The sequence below is a fragment of the Phoenix dactylifera genome, chromosome 16, assembly GCF_051530095.1.
Source record: "Phoenix dactylifera cultivar Ajwa chromosome 16, Ajwa_hap1_PhDact_Kaust_v1.1, whole genome shotgun sequence".
Lineage (NCBI taxonomy): Eukaryota > Viridiplantae > Streptophyta > Magnoliopsida > Arecales > Arecaceae > Phoenix > Phoenix dactylifera.
Window position 1 is genome coordinate 17830647 of NC_143205.1, and position 22024 is coordinate 17852670.

A 22024-nucleotide genomic window follows, 5' to 3' on the forward strand; every position below is an offset into this window, starting at 1 on the left:
GTCTGGCATTGCCGCATGGGGCCAGGTACGTTCCCTCTCTCTCTCTCTCTCTCTCTCTCTCTCTCTCTCTCTCTCTCTCTCTCTCTCTCTCTATATATATATATATATATATATATATATATATATATATATATATATATATATATATATATATATAATAAATATATAAATTATTTTTCTACTATCTAGCTATATCATAGTTTAAAACATTATTTACAGATATTTATTCTATGATCATTTTATGCCCGCGACAGGGCTAGTGTTTGTAATCGACATGTATTCATATTCATATACCAACTTTATATTCATTGGCATAGCCAGTATTCGTAGGAATATTAGCTTCGGATGTCGATTTTTTCAATTCAAAAGATCATGCATAACTATCGAAGAGTCTTTAAAAAATTTATATCTTTTTCTTAGAATATATAACTAGATAAAAAAAAAACTAAATGACATCATCTGATTTATATTTCATAGCAAAGATATTTTCATCAAATCATTCATGGAACTATTTTTTATAATAAAGCACGATTTTCATAACATGTATGCTGATTCATAATTTTAAGAAAAGCATGTTATTTCTATAGGCAATTTTATGTACGGAAGACATGATCATTTAAAAGATAATAAGGAGTGCAAGATTTACTTACAAGTTTGAAAACTAGTAAGGAGTACGAGGCTTACTTACCGTTTTAGGCCGCAAACTTCACTAGACAATTCAGTTAATCCAAAAAAATATTAAAAGTGAGATTAATTTCTATTTGAATTAAAATAATAATAAAAAGAGACGATTGTTAATATCCACATTAGAACCTAAATTAATGCATGAGTTATGATTCCCTGAAGAACATCAAATAATCTCCTGACCAATCCAAGATCAGGCTATCAAATTACTAAGCCAGAACCTAAATTTAGTATCCAGCTACATAATTCTAATTTGAGGACAAGCAAACTCCTACCAACATGGCGTAGTCATGATCACGTGCCCCAACCTCAGATGCCCCTTCGCTCACAAGTCCGCGTTCAGTGCAATGCACAAAATTTAATCAGCCAAGCTGGTTCCCACAAATCAATGGTGGATGATTCAATAGGACAAACATCGTACGTACGGATACATGACCATTACGGTGGATTCGTAATCCGTTGTACGCCGTTTAACCTGGTCGCACCAATGTAACCCCATCCATCATAAGGATAAGCTTGTCTGAAAGCATCTCGACCGTCAAATAAGTGAATCTTCTGAATCGGACGGCAAATGTCGGTCCATCTTCGCTTAGAGAAAGGGCCGTTAGGCTTCGAGTTCCTCCGCAGCTCCGTTCGCCTCAGAGGAGCCAGCGGCCGGCCAAATTCTCCCCACCCTTCCCTCTCTGTCGTCTTCTTCTCATATTTTCTCGGAGAAAAATTCCAGCGAGAGGCAATTTTATTCCCGGGATAGAGGAGAACAAGAGAGTGTGAGAGGAAGCGAGAGAGAGCTCATGGCTTCCCTACTTGCCTCCTCGAAGCTTCTCTCTACCCTGTCTCCTCCTCCCTCTACTTCTCCGTCGTCTCTCCTCTTCTCCCCTTCTTCACCCTCTCTTCCGTCTCACTTCCTCTCGTTTCCACTCCGGAGGAGGAGCAGATGCCGTTTGAGGGTAGTTCGGGCCCAGGATCCTGACGCCGTGGCCGGCGGCGGCGACTCCAAGCCCCCCAATGGAAATCTGGTATCCCTCATTCCCCTTGGTAGCCTTCTGGATCAATTTTTGTTTCGATTTTGCACTTTGGATTGATATGTCTTCTCTGGTGAGGTGAATGTGATGAGATCAGTTGCTTTTGCTTCTTTGATTAGATGGGTTTGAAATGGTTTTGGACTTTCTCGTCTTGTTTGCTTTTTGGACCTCAGAATTCACTAGTGCAAAGTCGCCGACTTTTGAAATGGTAAAGGGATGATATCAAGCGACAGAGGTTTAGGCTTGGAAAGGAGAAATTTGGGTTAGGTTAATCTCAGAGCACTTTCTTATTGTACTGTAGGTGCGAAAGTTCTGATTTTTACTCACATGATAATTTGCGACGATCGTTAAATCTTGCTAGTTAAAATTTTCTTCCTTGCGGTGCTTACTCAGAGAATCCTCTTTTTTTCTTTTGGGAACACTCGAAGTCATACATTTTCCTAATTTCTCTATAAGTTTTTTTATTATTATGTATCATGTGATATTTGGATAAGCTGACCTGTATCATCTGTTAATTTTCTGACGTGTCCAGTCCCATTCCAAGATCTTGCCAATTGTCATAGTTGCAGATGCGAAGGGTTTCATAAGCATGATGCAACAACTGTGGTAGTTTTCAGACATTAATGGACAAGAGAGCTAATTGTTATAAATAGAGTGTGATTTGGTAAATTTCTCAAAATGGGCCACTTCTTTTATTATCTGTCAAAAGTTGCACCTCTTTTACATCTCATTCTGGTTAATCATATTTAAAGGAGTAACTTATGCCACATGCATCAAAGCAGCATAGCATTCACATGTTTTGCTTCTAAGTTTTAGGATGATAGTCTTCTAGTTCATGTACCTTGCCAGCTTTTGATACTTCCTTATTCTTGTATTCATGATGAACTGTTGGTAGAATCTATCATGAGAAAAGTTGGTGATACAGTATATCAATTTCTATCTCCTGCTCCCTTTCCCTCCGAACTCCTGTGATCTAGTCTGCTTTAGTTCTTTTTATCTAGAACATGATATGGCTTCTGCTTAGTTTTTTGTATTGTTCATTGGATATTGTGCTGTTTATGCCCTGAGTTGCTTATGTGCTATTGCGAGGGTCATTATATTTGAGAGTAATTACTAAGATGGATAATATGCATTCTCAAATGAAAGCTTGCTTAAGTCTGATTTTCAATGTTCTCAGCCCAAGAGCAGGAGGGACATTCTATTGGAATATGTAAGAAATGTTCAACCGGAGTTTATGGAGTTATTTCTAAAAAGGGCACCACAACAGGTAAGGTGCCATCTCATATATTTTGATTTGTTTGAATATTGCAGCTTTTCTTTAGATTTGAATGGAACCCATTTCAGATTCATGTTCAAGCTTGTCCTAAGAAATCAAATTATTATGTGGTTTCTATGCATATAAATACACTGCTTTATACTAGCATAATTGAATAGAAACTCAAGCTTTTCTCGACCCTGGTGTTTTTATGTCTTCTTTTTCCTCTTGGAGGTTGTTGAAGCCATGCGCCAAACGGTGACAAATATGATTGGAACGCTCCCTCCTCAATTTTTTGCAGTAACGGTTACCACAGTATGTTATTCTAATCATTAGGTTTTTAATTCTGCTATATCTCTTTTCCTTGGTAACGGGAAATATGATTAGTTTGGGGTCTGTGACATGCCCATTTTTTGATAGCTTTGTGCAATCATTTCTTTGGCATTAATATTATTAATGTGAACATAATGTGCTTCATATGGAATCAGGTAGCTGAAAATCTGGCACAACTTATGTATAGTGTCATGATGACTGGCTACATGTTTAGGAATGCACAGAACCGTTTGGAACTGCAGCAAAGTTTAGAGCAGATCGCTCTTCCAGATCCGACAGATAAGAAGGTACGCCAAAAGTTATGCATTAACATCATATTTTGTAAAAAAATGGCGAGGAAGTTTTTGATGCTTCCGTGCATGTCTCTTGCTAATATCCACATTAGAAGAAACTTATGTTAGATAGCTATATGTTATTAACCTTTTAATGGGAAACTCTATTCTATAAGGATTTTTTTTCTCTTCTTTTTTTTCCCCCTGGAGATGATGTAAATGTTAGTCCTATCTTGTGACATTAAATTGCAACTCAGGATACCTGACTTTGAAAATACTGGTGCTTTCTTGATAATAACTGATGTGATTTCGTGAGAAAGATTTCTTTGCTAACCAAGTGAATTTCTGTGCCTTGTGGAGGCCAAACATCATTTTTGATCAAGTAGGTCATAAACAAGTCAGCATGTCAGTGCAGGACCCCTTAGGGTTGGTTGGCCTGCATTTCATGGGAGGACCATAGAGATATGATTGTTTAGGGTGTAGCTAGCTGGGGTTTTTAGCGAGTAGCTATTAGAAAAGGGAACACAAAGAATATAGGGCTTAATTGAAAAGTCTGTTGGAGATTTTTGACCAGTGTGGTAAATATTGAGCGCAGAAATTTTTAGAGTGTAGCGAAACACCAAGAGAGGAATAAATATAGATCTTAGAATAAATAAATTGATCTATTAATTAAATAGATCATAATAGATAGATGCAGAATTGGCTGACAGAAATCTGATATAAAATTAAGCAACATCAATGGTCAACAATGAACAGAGAATAATAAAGTATAAATAGAAGAGGGAGAAGAAAAATTACTAAGAAAGATAGGGGAGAAGAAGAGAGAGAGAGAGAGAGAGAGAGAGAGAGAAGAGGAGACGTGCAAACCTTGGCCAAAAGGGTTTCTTTGCTCTTTCGTAGAATTCAGCATACCATATATATATATTTTTGAAAGCACTTCTCGCCTCTTTATAAACTCTACCAACCCTCTAAAAAAGTTCCTAGTTTGAGTCATCTAGGACTCTTACAAATGCAGAAAGAAAAATCCTCTTGAAATCCCACTAACTACCAACCTACTTGACTCTTACTGGGACTCCTAAAAGATCACGGTGACCATAATGCATACTGTACATGCTACAGCGATGTGAACTATTTAAAACACATCAATTAATAAAATATATAATTCAGAGACAAATAATTTCTTTACCAAATAAAACAAAAAGACTCTTGGACTATTTACCTTCTTTGACTATCTATGGACCTAAAAGATGCTCCTGCATCATACGCTTCTGCTACTTAGATCTTGTCCTCGAGATCTTCATGATGTCACTCTGAAACTTGATTTACCATTTAATCTCAAGATCTGATGATGAAGGGCTACTTAGAATTTTCTTGCAATCACACTATTGATTGGTCAGTTTGATGGCTATTCATTGACAATCAACAAGCTTTATAGTATACATTTAATGGTTCATTGAATCCAGCCAAGTGATGCGGAACAGATCTTCATTTTGCTTGATCTCTTTCATTGCATTGAAGACTGTGACTTCATCTCACCTCGAGTGCTCTCCGTGTGCATTGTTGTTACTTTGATGTTCTAACTTTCAAATGCTAGATGACCCAACGAGTATAAGGTTCCCAATTGGTAGATCTTCAATTGTAGCTTGTTTACATGATGGAACTTCACTCACATGCCCTTCACGTAATGTAGCCTTCAACTGGAGGCTCTTCATGCAACTCAACTTCGCCTTGAGCTAAAAAGATTGGCTTTGAAACCTGATGCTTGCAAGCTTGAGATGAACTAGAACTGCTACATGATCTAATATCTAGGGATGGTGCAATTGCTTTCAAAGGTATGTTTATTGACACTAGATCACTCTTGACAAGTGTCAAATCAGCATGCATTTGCTCGAAAAAACTTTGTTCTCATACTTGATATATTGATAAAAGGCATCAATCCTGAAACCTAACTCTTTATTTGATAACATGATGAAAGGCTAGGAAGAAAAGGAGGGGATGCAAATTAATGCAGGACCATTTAGGGTTGGCCTGTTCTGTGTGAGAGGATCATAGAGATAGGATAGTTTAGGGTGTGAAGCAATTTTATTGCTCGCTGTCTGAAGTCCTGAGAATTGGACAGCAAATAATAGAACTAAATTTATCGGCAAATGGTAGTGCAAAAAGTTCTGTCTAGGGTTTTTGAGTGAGGAGCTAGTAGGAAAAAGGAATAGAACGAATGCAGTTCTTAACTGAAGTATCTGGTGTATATTTTGGACCAGATTATAGTAAATATTTGTTAGAGATTTTTCGAGTGCAGCAAAACACCAAGAGAGGAATCAATATTTTTCTTGGAATAAATAGATTGATATATTGATTAAATAAATCATAATATGGAGATGCAAAATTTGTTCACAGAACTCTGATATAAACTTAAGCAACATCAACAATCAATGATGAATAGAACAAAGAATAATAAAGTATAGATAGAAGAGGAAGAAAAGAAAATAATAAGAAAGATAGGGGAGAAGAAGTACGAGAGAAAGAGATAGAAGAGGAGACAGCCAAACTTTGGCCAATAGGGCTTCTTTATTCTTTCACAGAATTCAGCATACCGTATTTTTTTCAGTAGCCCTTCTGGACTCTTTATACACTCTACCAGCCTCTAAAAAACTTTGAGTCATCTAGGGCCTCTTCCAAATTCAGAAAGAAAGATTCCCTTGAAATCCCACCGACTACCAACCTATTTGACTCTTGCCAGGACTCCTAAATGATCACGGTTACTGTAGCACAAACTCTTCACACAACAGAGCGTGAGTTGTAACTCTTAGTTACTTTCCTACCTAAAACACATCATAAAATACATAATCGGACCCAAACAATTTCCATATCAGTGCCAAGTTTTGGTTTAATGAAAATGAGATATTGGAAGCTCTTTGTTTTTCAAACTATTCTTTAACTAATTTAAATGCACGTGTCATGGCGCTAAGGTCTCAAATAGACAAACTTATGCTAGCGAGTATGAAATCATTATATTGTTGATAAAACAAAAAAAAAAAAACAAAAAAAAACGTGTGAAGCCCTAGTGGGCTTTTTTGTCATTGAAAATGGAGATTTTTTGATCCATGGAATTTTAGATAAATTGGAAATTATACATATACTAATATTATACAGTTCCTTCCAGCAGCCTTGGCATGCTAATCTGCATATTAAAAAGAAAACCCCCTTTATCAGTACCACAAAAGATTTAGCCATAGAGATGTAGTATATCTTTGTTTAATTTCTGCAATGTTGTATTGCTTACCTGTTTGATGATGTTTCTATTTTTGCTGCATTACATAAATAAACAATTTTCCTTCATGCTGTTTTTAGTCTCAATATTGGAATTCTTATAATATGCCCCCTTTTTACCATTGTAGGATGTACCTGATTATGCGCCTGGCACACAGAAAAAGGTGACTGGAGAGGTTATCAGGTGGAATGAGGCTACCGGCCTTGAGAAAATGGATGCAGTGAAATACATAGAAATGCTTGAAGCAGAAATTGAGGAACTGAACCGCCAAGTTGCAAGGAGATCTCCAAATGGACAGAATGAACTTTTGGATTATTTGAAATCTTTAGAACCTCAGAATTTGAAGGTATTAAAAATTTTTACAGGATCATGTGATTTTTTAATTTCTGTACATCTTTCTCTAGTACCCTACTATACGTAGTATTTAAAGTTGCTCGTTATCATTTTTATCAAATTTTTGTTCTATGAATTGCCTTCTTCATGATTTTGTTACAGCTAGCAACCATCTAAACAATTTCTGCATAAGTATGAAACGATATATTGTATTCACCTCAAAATATCTATCGAATCCGATCCCTAAAATTTCTGTTTGTTAATTTAAGAGAAGTGGATTAATTCTATCTAATATCAAAGGAGAGAAGCACATTTCTTGTGCTTCATGCCCGTTAGACATTTCTTCAATGAAGACAACTAAAGCTCTTCACCTTCATGATATTAAAGTTTGTCCTGAGTATGACCAAAGCAATGGCAAAGGGTCAGGTCACTATTAGCAACTTCTAGTAAATTAGGGCCACAAATTTTGCTACACAATCTCAGCCTATTCTTTTTCCCACCTTAAACTGATGTTGATTGAAAGGATCTTAACATGGTTCGCCGAACGATGCCAAACTGGCTGGTTTGGAGCCTATCGAATTGGACAGGTTGGGGACTGGCATTGTTCATCCATTTGATTCGAGATGGGGCCTAGGTTTCGCTTAAATCATGAGCCTCCCTTCTCTCTTTCCCTCCCCCTCCTTCCCTCCTTCCCTCTCTCTCTTTAGCTTGCTCCAAGGGTTAGGCTAGGGTTTCCCTTGGCCCTCCCCTTTCTTCCCTCCCTCCCTCTCTCTCTCTCTCTCTCTCTTACTCCGAGGGTTAGGGTTTCGCTCTAAACCTCCCCCTTCCTCCCTCTCTCCCCCCGTCTCTCTCTTCCTCTCGCCTTTTTTCTTTCCGCCACCACCTCCGGCTCTCCCTATTTTGGTACACCCTAGAACGGCACAGTACAAATCTATGCCATGCTGAACCAGTCACTGTCCGATACATCCTCCGAAACCGGTTTGGTGAACCTTGGATCATAGGCTTCAACGATGGCCTTACTTTTCATTGTTTCTTTATAAAATCTAAGCATACTTTTCTAGGATTTCCTTCTGACAAGTCACTCCAACCCAACAAGTTCCCAGAAAAGAGCCATACTCATTACACTTGAAAAGATTATGTTCACCTTGTCCCTAAAGTTGACCCTTTTCGAGGAAGTTTCTTGGCACTATCTCTGGCTTGTTAGCTATAGCCACCATATTTCTAGAAGAGAGGCATAACGTATGTGGGCATTCCCGAAGTGCCGTCATCAACAGTTACTCGAGTGTAGACAAATAATTTCCTTGCTACATTGCTAGTGTATTAGTAAATATCCTTGTGATGTTATGCAGTCTTGTTCTCTTAGGACTCCTAAGTCCTAAGTTCGAGGGAGCCTAAGCTATCTCACAGAAAAAACTGTTAACCTCACATCTCACATCCATGACAACCTGTTCCTTCAACAAACCTTGGAGCATGTGCATTCACCCAATTAATACCTTTCCTGTTTAATTTCAGCTAGCAATCAGTAGTCCGTTTATAACATCCAAGAGAGCTTATATTACTAAGGCTATGTTCATCCATCCTTTTAAAGGAACAGTTGTGTGATTAGCGTATTTGAGATTACATGCTGACTTAAGGCCTTCCGCGATCCTTTTTTTAATGGAATTCATGACCCTAATTAACTTCATGGCCTTTGAGTGCTCTAAATGTAAATATATTAAAGATTTTAAGTCTGAGTATACAACAAAGGGATAATATTTCTCCTTGTTCGAACCCTTTACCAAAACCAAAAGTGAACCTTAAATGATCGTTGTGATGAAGATTGTTTTCTTATTTATAGAGTTCTGTTAACTGGTTTCTTGAATCAATAGGTGATGACTATGGATTTTGGATTAGAGATGTTGTTGTCAATCACTAGCAGAATAAGTGAGTTTGGGAAATTTGTTTTGAAATTAAACATAAAATATAAAGGCTTATTACCTACGCTTACTGCTATATGTCGAAACTAGTTCGGCATGCACCCTGATTAGTGCAAGCTAATATTGTGGACATGGTCATAATGCTGTTCACTTGAAAAACTGCAGGAGGTAATAAACTCGCTGATTGGCAGAACATCTTTATTATGAAATAGTATAATTCTTGTGTTCCACGCCTGGAAGTGCTGCTAGTTACTACCATGCAACATGTGGTTGCATTTTGGGTGGTTACTGGTTTGGAAAGGTGGTGCAACTGTCCTTTCAATATGGAGAAAGGGTAGCCTGGCTCTGGTGACAAGGTTGTTTAGTTATAATTTTAGGTGGTTCTACTTTCTCCATATGGTGCTGTCTAATGTACATTGCTACTGAAATTGTAGACTGAAAGCAGTTGAAATTTGGCTCATTGGAGAAGGAAAAAGAAATTATTTTTACAAAAGCATTGACATCGAGGATTACATTTTTCATTTATGTTAGATAGGAGGAAGACAATTTGAAGTCCACTTTTAAATCTAATTGCTAAGTATATGGTGGTGTAGTTATCGGTAGAACTATTTAATCTGAAGGACTTGATACCATTGTAACCCAAAAAGGATTTGTCAGCACAATTTTCTACAAGTTCTCAGAACAAAAAGTTGAGGTTTTCAAAACCACATTTCAGTGTCCATATATTTGAAAAAATGGTGGGATTTGAGCTGTGGGTTCTTCAAACTGCAGTTCAGCAATGTCACTGAAGTGTGCACAAGCAGCTGCACCCTTGGGCCTATTGAAATTAGGCTATACTTTAGCTACAGATGAAACTTTCTAGGATGCTTTGGTGCTACTTGACTTAAAATCCTTTTCTACATATTTGGTATGTGGATAGCATGGCTGCTTACCTTCTGTCATTTGTCAGAAATACTTCTTTATTATCCTCAGTTATAGACATTTCCTATAAGATGCAGAAAAATATATATTTGGCATGATTTTTGATTATTTCTCTTCGTACATGTTCTTTAATGTTTGCAGGAACATGTTCTTTGGAAATTAGGAATTAGCTTATTAAGATAAATAAACTGCATAAATTGAATTATAACTTCAATATTATATGGACGGTGGTTTAAAAACTGTAATACTGTTTTATCTCTATATGTACTTCCACACTGCTTCTATACGATAACTAAACCTTATGATAAATGGATGCAGGAACTGACAAGTAGTGCTGGAGAGGATGTTATTTTTGCTATGAACACCTTTATAAAGCGCCTTTTGGTAGTTTCAGATCCTGCAAAAATGAAGGTCAAACTCGAACTTTCACTCTTGCTTTCATGTTCGTTTAATGGCCATAATTAATTATGAATATGATTTCTCAAAAATTAAATGTATACGAGAGGATTGCGGATATTAACTTTGAAGACTGGAAGTTTCATTAATGGTTAATAATGTTACTTATGACAAATTAAGTTGCTGATAAAATTCAAATTATTTTAATCACCTACTCTTCTCTGAGGGTGTGGAATTCGGTTTTTTATTTTAGGTAAATAATTTCTGTATTATTTCTCTATTAGGTCCAAGACTGTAAGGTTATCGCATCTTCATGTTATAGTTGTTTGTCTTCAAATTTATCATTGAAAAGCATGAAGATTTGATCAATGTTCGAAAGGTAGTTATACCAGCAATTTCTCAACCTTGAAGTCTTGGTTCCAAATCCCAACCTCAACCAAATATTACATTTCTATGCCATTAATTCCCAAAAATATAGATGTCCATGCTTTAAGTATCAAATTATTTGTCATCCTGATCAATGTAAAGCTCTATCAAGAATTGAAATTCTACAACTCTGATGTCTAAGATAAGTGCAAACTGGTAATTGTCGAAAAACCAGAAAAAAGTATTTCAGGTGATGTCAACATCATGCATGAATGTGAACGGTATTGCTTAAATACATCATCAATCAAGAGGTGGGTTCCAACAAGCCTCCTATTTTACTCAGAATATCATTCATCACTTAATGTTGAATTTTAGATATCATGCCCAATAGTATGTCTATTAATTTCATAATAGTTATCTGGTAACTTGTTTTTTTTAATCTCTCAATTTTTTCTTTTGTAGTACTGACAATGAATAAAATAATCAGAAATTTCTTTAAATATGGCCTTTTCCTTTTTGAGTTATATTAGATTATGAACTTTACCTACTGTCCTCTTCTGCAGACCTACTTGTGGAACCTCAGTATCTTTATTCTGTTTACCCTCATAGTTCGGCAACAATTGAAAAATTGTCTTTGGGGAATCCTTTTGACGATATTATTAAGTTAATGATCGATAGATTGGGTTCAACATTTTTACTGGGAATTGTCAATCGTAGTTTTGATACACAGTCCTTTGGAATTTGAGGACAGCTGGTATCTGAGGCATGATGGCTAGCTACCTCTCTAGGATTTTTCAGGTTGGAGATAAGAAAGAACACTGTTGGTATATGCATGATGCATGTGATTTTTGTATAGAAAAGATAAGTCTTGTGACAAGGAAACAAATTTCTTGATCAACATTGTATACATGGAAGTTAAGCAACATTATTATGTGCCTAATAAGATGTGAGAAAACACCAGTTGTTTGTTAATATATAATAAGATGAAACCTCAAGTTCATTCAGTTATTTTACTAATTAGAAGCATGAAGTAATATATCTTCTTTTTTTATGCTTGTTGCAAACATTAATTACAGGTTGAGTATCATTCTGTAGCAGGTCTAAAACTGTGCATCTTGTAATATCTAATGGCAGGTGCTTTTGTATATCCTTCCTTCATATGGTCCTTGGTTGTGTGGGGTAAGCTGGGCTCTGGAAATAATATTAGTTCCCTGACGCTTTCTAACCAGAGATTAAGGATGGCAAATGAAACCAATCCTTGACTTATTAAATTATTTAATTCCTCTGTGTAATATTTTCTATTGTTTGTTCTCTCTTTCTCATGACTTTTGTGACATAAGGTTTACCTAGTCTTCATGACATTGATAGATGTTTGTCTTATGAAAAAAGACATTGTTAAAATTTCACGTCACATGAAATGTGGTCAAGATAGTAACGTATTATGAATTGTTAATAGGTTACTAGGAGGAATTGCAGCAACTGTGGTTCAAAAAAAAGTAAGGGCCAATGAGTTCTAGTAGATGAAAAGAAAAATGCATCAGGATGTGGACATGTTTTAATTTGCTTTAATCCACACCATCAAGGAAACATTTTTTCCGGTTGTTTGAGATGTAGCTGATAATAGTTGGCATGATATGCATTAATTATCAGTCTGCATTGTTAGGAACTGCTTTCCTCTGATAGTTTCTTACCATTTGATTTTGTTTTTTGGCAAAGCATGGACATGGTTCCTGCACTCTGATATTGCAATTTGCTTGAATTTCCATTCTCTTTTTTCATTTTCATGCAGTAATTTTTTAGATGCTATTTTTATGTATCTCTGGCTTCGACTGAATTTATTGATAGAAAAATTATTTCCTTGATCGGGCATTTTCAGCTGAAACTGGCTAAGTTTTGGTATTAGCTGAAAATGCTTAGTTTTTTGATCAGTTGAAGTAACATAAATTCCATTAGACAAATGAACCCCAGAGGTTAACTTAAGTTGTTTGTGCTCAATTGTTCTTTAACCATGTTCTAGGTTTTTTTTTTTTATAATTATCTTTGGAAACAGAACTCATCACATATGGGCTGGCTGAAATCACTGCCCCATATCAACATCTTGTTCATCATGCTGTTCAAAGTTATCATTTCTATTTTTTCTTCTTCTTTCTACTGTTGAGCCTGATTCATCTCATGCTTATCGTTTCACATACTCAGACCACCGTCACGGAAACAAGTGCTCCTGAACTTGCCAATCTGCTTTACTGGTTAATGGTGGTTGGCTATAGCATTCGCAATATTGAAGTGCGCTTTGACATGGAAAGAGTGCTGGGCACTACTCCTAAGCTTGCTGAGCTACCACCGGGGGAGAACGTCTGAAGACATAGCAGCAGTTAATTCTAATTAAAGTGAGAGTAAATGGCTGTGAGAATTGCCATGCTAGTGTACCTTAATCCATTGAGCATCCAGTTTATGTACATGCTCAGCAGCCACACAGCCTATTGGCGTCCTAAAGGCTCCATTGCAGAAGAGAAACTGTCTCTGTTCTTACATTAGTAGTAGAAGAGGAAATTAAATTGTGCCCATGTATTTTTTTTATAATATATATAAGAATGCAAGTTTCAAAGATTTTTTAGGTTTTACTTGATTGATTTATACTGCTGGTTTGGTTGAGCGGATTGGCGTGAGTTGGCCTTGTCAAAATGTGGCGTATGATCAAAAAAAAATAAGGAAATGAAAAGAAAAGGATAAATAACAAAACGGCATACTTTGTCTAGTTCTATCTCTGATATTAGCAAAGCTATCACTTGAAATGGACTACAATCCATAGGCATGCATATGTTCTCTGCAACCTTGGTGTGACGAAAGGAAAAGGAAGTTCTCCTCGACTTCTCTGGTGAGTGTATTCTGCCAGGCCCTGCCATCGTGGGTTCTCCAATATTTCTTATCAGCCTTCTCCTTAGCAAATCAAATGAAGATTAAAAAGCAAGGAAGCCTATTAATGCAGCAGCAGGGTCCTGCATCAAACAGTGTTAAGTTAATACAAAGAGACGATCACAAATTCTAATCATCTACCGAATGAAGGCATCCTGTCTTGAAGCTAATGAATGCAGGCATCATGATGATAACTAAGAGAACTTCAACTCTGGGGATTGTAAGATATGGAGCAAACATACAGGAGCTTCAGAAGCTTGGACTGATTGGAGGGGAGGCATCAAAGGAAAATACTCCAACCCAGGCTTAAACTATCTCAGCGAGACTGCAGAACAATATTTGGGGAGATATCACAATCCAAGTCTCTTCCAGCCAGCTAGTCTGCAGGAAAATTAGCTTCTCTAAACACATGATTAGCAGCGAAGAAGTCTAAAGAAGCCCAGGTTTTCAATTTGCTCCATCTTTTTCTGTCCCTTTCTTTTTTTTCATCATTTTTTTTGAGAAAAAGAAAAGGATATCCTTTCTTTGATTGGAAGGCCAGATGAGTTGAATTGCATATTGCTGAGTAGCTAAAGGTGAGATATTAGAGGAAACTGAACCTGCGACTATAATAAAAACATGGGTTCAGGTTCCTCTAACTCTCACATTCAGCTTCAACACCCAGTCATTGGTTGAGCAGTTGAAAGTGAAAAATTGGAGGAAACCAAACCAATTGTCGCTGCAAGTGGTTTGATCTCCTCCAATTCTCTCGCATTCAAAACTCAACATCAGTCTTACCTATAGAAGAAACTACTAATTGGGTTGGTAGGGAAATCGTTTGAGCCATTGAAGATGAGATGTTGGAGGAAACTGAGCCCTCCTAATGTATGCTTGAAGGATTCAGTTTCCTACAACTCTCAACTTCAGAACCCAAAGCAGACATGCGGAAACAGCAAAAGAGCTGTTACTTATAAAGACGTCTCCTTGGTCCAACCAAGAGACATTCAAATGTTGTGATTGTCCTTTTATTCTTCCACTATGGAAAGAGTTCAGATACAGTCACCACAGGGTGATTGTAGGCTTTCCCTTTCACCGGGACTTTGGGGCAGTAAGAATCCATGATTTTTCATGCAAACAAGAGGATTAGTTTACCAGGTAGGGATAAATTTACACGGTTACGGTAGTACCATGTTAGCATTCTTTCGACATGAAGACTAGCAGTTGTAGCAAATATTTTCCTTCATGCTCCATGGCTAGTGGGTTCCGGCTAGCCCTCTATAGACATGTTTCAAACTTAGACAACTGTCTTAGAGGTGGGTGAGAGGATGCCAACACGTTTATTAGTGATGCTCAAGGAGGATTTATAGCATGCAAGGTATGCCGCCTTCGTATTGGCTCCGTATTGGTGCTATTCTGTTACTGTATCAGTCTATTTGGTATGGAGGCTGATTTGGCGTACCAAGTATCGGTATATCTCCCATACTATATATTGGTATCGAGCCGGTACAATATGGTGTACTATGATATCATGCATTTATCTTGATTCGTGGATGAAGTTTTACTAAAACAATCCATGGCCGCAAGCATTGTTCTATATGTAGAACTTATATCAATTGGATCTGAAAACAATTCCGAAAGGAGCTCCTCATATAAAAATTGACATGAATTTGAGAAAAGTTGCTTAAGTAGGTGGCAGTCATCGAACTAAGTATATATGGTGATGACCTACGCATCTTGTATTTGTTCAAAGGAAAACTCCAGGCAGGATTTTGGTCCAATATAATGCTACGAAATTTGAAGGCAAATTAGAAGCAGGTGTAGTTCGCATGGTACTAGGTGAACTTGAAAACCGAACTAACAAGACCTCAAGTTGATTTGGCTTGGGTTTTAGTTCAAATTTGTCCCTTTCCAACCTCTTTTGAGAAAAGAGGCTGGACTGTTTTGGTTCTGCATCAAGGGTTTGAGCAATTCAATTTAACCAAAACTAAACACATCCAGATAAGTATATTTCATAATGTGATACATATATAAGGATATAATCTCATGGTTTATGAATATCATATACTCATGGATTATGTTTTTTTTTTTGAAAGTGTTGGATCTTTCCACATTTCTGATATGTTAAATCTAAAATTCATAGTTTGTCCGTTGGATTACATTATTGTTTGATATTGTCTAATGGGTTATTTATCGGTTAACATCATTCACTTTTCTTTGATAAAAGATTTTCATTGTTCACTACTCAGTGGATTTTCCTGAACAGAATCAGTTAATTATCATAATAATTTTTCCTTTTAATATTTGAGTTACTCAAGAATCGACTTAATGACCTAATTCCTTTGGTTCGTTCATTTTGGTTTCATCATAAATTGATTCACCAATTCCTTCCTACAGTCAAAAAAGATCTCATTTCACTACCAAAAACCGCTATGCAGAATCTGTGTGTGTGTGTGAGAGAGAGAACCAGGGCAAGATGATGCTCCCTTGAAGTAAGGGTGAGGGTGGGATTGAATCCAAATCACCAGTACCGAATATAATTGTATAGGTTAAGTATTTGGTCTAATCATAATAACCAAGGACTAATAACGTGATTATTAGTACAATAAATAATAATTAGTAAAGACATGCCTTTGAACTATATTAGCTTTTCTACTTAAATATCATAGTCATTTACAGTGTTTTTCATGATAAACATCAAAGGTCAATCCTTACAGATTCATGGACTTTTCATTCCCCACTTGATAGCCCCACCAAGATAGGGTCACTATGTCAAATTGGTCAACTCTCGGCATAAGGCTTATATTTCTAAAGGTGTAATTAAGATCCAATGCTTTGTTTGTCTATCATTTTATATTTTATCTATGTTGACCAGAGACTTCATTCCCGCCCTTTAAATTCAAAGGCCATCTTTTATCTAGCCCTTGATTATTCTATACAAATTAAAATGCAAATTTGAGCAAAATATGCATAAATATACAGAAAAAAAAGTAGCTTAAATATGCATAGGATTTAACATCTCTCCTGTTGCAATGAGAATTTTAAGATAGGACTCCACCCTTCTTTTGATTCTATATTTTTGTAACAGTTTACATTTGATATTTTAGATTTTTTTTTTGTTTTTACAACTACATGTATTCCACATGCCGAGCAATCATAGTAAAATATTAGTGCAAGCACTCGAGTATAAAATGCCAGCCAAATGATCTCTTTGTCTTAGGATTAACAGCTATTTGCATGTAAAAGATATGTTTTTATGTGAATTGCGAAGAGCATTAAAAAAAAAAAAGTCAGAATTCGAATCTAAACAAAATTTATTTAATATTTAATATTTTAAATAAAATTTATTTAATATTTAATATTTCTTGTATCCAAGTCCCACTCATAATATAAGAGCTACACATGCGTCTATGAGTTTGAACATGGGGTGGTGCACCATCAAACAAGAAAAGGAGTGGCTAAAAGTATGATAAATATAGCTTACTTGGGATCTTTCAATCCCCATTCCTAGTGGGTCCATCCACCAAGGTAGAGATAAGGAATCAAACTGGTCTAGTTCTTGGCCTCTTGTTGTTGGACTCTGCCCACCCCCCTCATTGCAATGAACAAAAATCGTCATTTAATGCACCCGTGAGTCAATATTTAATTCAGTGCATTTCCAGCAACCGGACGGCAATAAAATGATGATTCCCACTCGGCTACGAGACTTGACTTCGACCTTGCAGTGAGAGAGAAAGATGAGGGCGGTGCTTCCACTTCGCCCCCTCCCCTTCGTCCTTCTCCTCCTCCTCCTCCTCGTCGCCGACGGCAGCATCCCGGCGGCAGAGGAGGTGCCATTGGCGGCGCCATTCACCTGTAACGCCACCGCGAAGGCCTCGTGCCAGGCCCTCCTCGGCTACGTGCCCCCCAACGCCACCACCTACGCCGCCATCAAGTCCCTCTTCCAGGTCCGCTCCCTCCGCTCCCTTCTCGGCGCCAACGGCCTCCCCATCTCCACCCACTCCTCCGCTGCTGTACCCGCCGGCTCCACCGTTCGCGTCCGCTTCCCCTGCTCCTGCTCCCACGGCACCGGCGTCTCCGCCCGCAACCACCCCGTCTACAAGGTCAAGGCCGACGACGGTCTCGACGCCATCGCCAGAAACGTCTTCAACGGCTTCGTCACCTACCAGGAGATCGCGGCGGCGAACAATATCTCCGACCCCAACAAGATTGAGGTGGGACAGAAGCTATGGATTCCGCTGCCATGCAGCTGTGACCCGGTGGACGGCGCCGCCGTGGTCCACTACGCCCACGTGGTGGCGGCCGGGAGCTCGGTGGACGCGATCGCGGCGGAGTTTGGGACGGACGTGGACGTGCTGCTCCGGTTGAATGGGATTAGCGATCCGAAGAAGCTTCTGGCCGGCCAGGTTCTTGATGTCCCTCTTCGAGGTCTGGTGCTCGGTTCCCCTCTCAATTTCTTATCGAATTTTGTTGCTAGATACCAAACTTTCTACCCCTCGAATTGTTCTAGACGTAATCCAAGACTTCTTTAAAACAAAAAAGTTGGAAACTTGGAGTAGCTCAAATTGTTTTAGAAGTAACCTATCGTTCTTTAAAGCAAAAAAGTAGCAATCTTGGAGTAGCTCAAATTGTTTAAGAAGCAATTCCTTAAAGCAACTAATGTGGCATCTTGGAGCAGTAAATGAGCAGGATTTGAGATGAAACGCTTTAGAACTAGTATCTTAGTTCTTTGAAGCAAGAAAGCTGGAATTTTGGATAATAAGCGAGTAGGATTTTAAGATGGAGGACTTACACTTCACCATCCATTTCTTTTCCTCTCTTTTCCCTGTCGTTCTAGTTGCAGCCTTTTGTCACTTTGGATAGTTCACAGTTCACTACTGGATTTCTTTGGCTTTGGGACTCCGTATCCAAATTCTATGGGTACTTAAAGTGTCACTAAGAAGAAAAGGGCACCTTAACATCAATTTGTCGGATAAATCCCTGGCGTTTTGCATGCGTATTCCTTAATGGTCTGGTTGTTTGTTAAAGTAAAAAATGTTTCAAGATCCTATCACGGATGCTAACTTTGGTGCACCAAAGGGAGCGAGGGCTTATACTTGACAAATGTCTCCCTTGAAAAAGAGCAATGTTGTTCTATACTCTTCACTTTATCGTGTTGTAGGTGGAATATTTTTCTGTATCATTTCTTTGCATTATTCAATAGTATGTTAGTATTCATAATTTCCTTTTTGACCCCTTTTTGATGTTTTTATTTTTTTTGTTTGATCTTCTTAATTCTAGCATACAAGTATTCATCTAAATCCCATTATGATCAATTAAATCCTTGTCCACAAGTCTGTCTCCTTGCTTGTATGTACAACTTCTGAATTCTGTCAACAGATGTCCTTATGCTAACACCCGCATTCTGACATCCTGCCAAAGAACTATGTTAAAATGGAAGGGAAAGAGGTGTACACTAACCTTTTGGGGTGTGATTGTGTAAATGCTTTGAAGCAACCTCCTTCATGAAAGCGGTGGGGAAATTTTTTTTCTTTTTGAGGACTCTTATTTAAGAGAAACCATGCATATAACCCTGTAAATGTAGGTACCTGATCATTTTTAGCCTGCAACTGTGGTGCCACGCATTTGGAGTAGTCTGAATGTTTTCTTCAACAGCAAGATGCTATGCATAGTGTTTGGAATGAATTGAAATGAATCTAATCCATTGGAATCCAGAAAGGCTGGGGAGTGCCATTCAGATTGGATGACATTCTGCAAATCAAGATTGAGCTTAGAAAACCAAATTATGTGATAATCATCCAGTGGCTTCATGTCTATCATGACTAGCATTTATTTTTTAGTAGGCTGAATATATATCCTTTTGTCTTAAAATATTAATTAAAAACTGGTTAATGTCTTGTTGTTATTGAGAGAAAGAGCCAAAAAAGGTCAGATTCAGGAAATACAACAATTTCATGGTTAACATTTCAGGATTTAATCATTTCATTAAACAAATGATACATCTAGATCTGTTGCATATATGGAGGGTTCACCTCGAAAGGTCATTAATTAGCATGTCATAGTCTGATTATATGATTAGTAAATGGAGGGCTTCCAGGATTTAGGAGGACTGAGGGTGGCAAGGGAGTGCAATAGTTGGGTTCGCATGGTGGATAAATTTATTATAAATAAAAATTATAAGTCAAAATTTGGTTTCTAGAGGGTTTGATATGGACTTCAGAATTCTTTTGGATTTTGATATTTGCAAAACATCAAATATAAAAGCAAACATAGAAAACTGGCTCATAACATACTTTTACCTTGCCTCTGCCCCAACCCCTTCCCTTCTCCCTCTCCTTGCCCCTCCCCCTCCACCTCCAAAAAATGGGGAAAAAAAACAACAGGAAAATAAACCTACGCGGATGCACAGAAAAAGGAAAAAATAAAAGCATAAAGCGAAGAAAACAAGGGTTTCCCAGCTTCCTCACAATTTTATGCTAAAATGCAATGTCTGGATCCACAATCAGTCCATCCGGTTCTTCAGGCAAAGCAACACCATGACTGTGAATCAAATCTCAACTTTTGATAACATTGTATTAATTATTTTTTAATACACATTATTCTCAAAAAAGTCTTTGAACACATCACATATATGATCCTGGGGAAAAAATGGAATGATGGAATGAGATGGACAAGTTTATAAAAGAAACACTAGGGAGAAGATTATTACCAATGGAAAATCAGTGGGTGTGAAAAATGGAATGATGGAATGTGATGGACAGGTTTAAAAGAAGCAGTAGGGAAAGGATAATTACCAGAAGGAAAATGAGTGGGCGAAGGTCCAATGAACGCGAAAGAATTTACAACACACTTGAATTTGTACAATAGAAGAAATTATTTAGGCATATTCCGTTTGTTATTATTATTATTATTATTTTTTTGAGGAAAGACTATATGTTATTATGTTATGCACAAGCTTTGTATGTTAAAAACTTAAATCCAAATTGCACTATTTTGTAGTGAAGCTTTTTTTAAACTTGCTCTATAAATTGCTCTCTTCTGCGTTCTTATTCGGCATCCATATAGACAAACTTAGAAGTAATAATGATAATACACTTGGGTTATGCATTTCGTTCTTTCTGGAATATTACTAACATGCTACTAGATTGAAACTTGAGAAGCAGGTTTGACTGGATCTTGTCCCTAGACATATTCTTCTTACGCTCTAATTTTCACCCCCTTTCCTCTGTTTTCTGTTTTACCAGCAAAGGATTAACAATATATGTTGATTCCACAGCTTGTTCTTCCTCAATAAGCAACACATCTATGGACCGTCACCTCCGCCTTCCCAATGATAGCTATGCTCTCACTGCCAATGACTGTGTCCTGTGCAGCTGCAGCTCCTCCACTTGGCAGTGAGTTGTCCCTTTTGGAATCATCTTTTTGTGTGGAATTTGTTGTATGTTTGAACCTGTTCGCATGTTAGTATCTGTTCTAAATAATTCTCTGGGATTCTGTGTGTTTAATAGGCTAAACTGCCAACCAACCCAAGGAATAAGTTCCTCAACTTGCCCTGCTGCAAAGTGTGGGAGTCTTTATCTTGGCAACGCATCATCCATCTCGGCTTGTAAGAACGCTCTATGTGCCTATGCTGGCTACACCAATACCACCAAATTCACCATTCACACCAACCTCACCACCCTGTCTCTATGCAACAGTAGGCTTTGTCTCTAACTCTAAAACCTCCTTTTCTAAATTGCACAGGTCAGTTTAAATAAAGGTATCATTTCTATCTTTTAATGGTCGCTCTTTGCTTGTGTTCTTTTCCGACCAGATGGGAGCGCGCCGCAGTCTCAGCCAAGCAGTAGTTCTGCTCCAGGGTTGGGATTACAGGGGTTGAATTGGATGGAGCTTTTCATTACCGTTCACATTGGTTTGCTTTGTTTTGGTTTTCTTTGGCGTGGCACCAATTGAAAGGGTTCTACTTTTTTCCCTACATGGCTGTTGTACCAGTAAACTAGTCTCTCTCTCTCTCTCTCTCTCTCTTCTCTTCTTTTTTCGATGTATGCGGCGTTGGATGTTTTGTGATTCAACAAAATAAGTCCATAATAGAATAACTTTTTAAGATGTTTATATGTTTGTTTTGATTTAAGTGGAGTATTTTATCTCTTGACTCAGATGGCAATGCTCATGCGTGACTGGTATGAGCTGTCGATGTACCACAAAAAAAAAAAAAAAAAAAAGAAGAAAGAAAGAAAGTTAACTGCTATGGTTCCTGCGTGTTTGAGCTTGTCAATTCATTCCTAAACCTACTTACTAGGTCCAGTTGGTCCTTCATGGGATGAATAGATCGAAAGCAACTTATGTGAATGTCTAGACCCGAAATATAC

General features: G+C 37.6%; 2 protein-coding genes across 3 annotated transcripts; both read left to right on the forward strand.

Moving 5' to 3' along the window:
- Positions 1-1299: 1299 nt before the first annotated feature.
- Positions 1300-13373, forward strand: LOC103701083 (uncharacterized). 2 transcript variants are annotated; one of them, XM_008783040.5, is made up of 7 exons: positions 1300-1700; positions 2884-2973; positions 3196-3276; positions 3450-3581; positions 6962-7180; positions 10323-10415; positions 12963-13373. In XM_008783040.5, the coding sequence occupies exons 1-7, from the start codon at positions 1476-1478 to the stop codon at positions 13122-13124; spliced, it is 1002 nt and encodes a 333-aa protein (XP_008781262.2). In that variant the 5' UTR covers positions 1300-1475; the 3' UTR covers positions 13125-13373. The 2 variants fall into 2 exon arrangements, with proteins under 2 accessions (XP_008781262.2, XP_088568536.1); XM_088712410.1 differs by lacking the exon at positions 3196-3276 and having other exon boundaries at positions 1304-1700.
- Positions 13374-17302: 3929 nt separating this feature from the next.
- LYM2 (lysm domain GPI-anchored protein 2 precursor) lies at positions 17303-21767 on the forward strand. The gene is made up of 4 exons (XM_008783041.5): positions 17303-18083; positions 20932-21049; positions 21164-21351; positions 21469-21767. Exons 1-4 carry the CDS (start codon positions 17393-17395, stop codon positions 21606-21608), a joined length of 1137 nt encoding a protein of 378 aa, XP_008781263.3. The 5' UTR covers positions 17303-17392; the 3' UTR covers positions 21609-21767.
- The last annotated feature ends 257 nt before the right edge of the window (positions 21768-22024 follow it).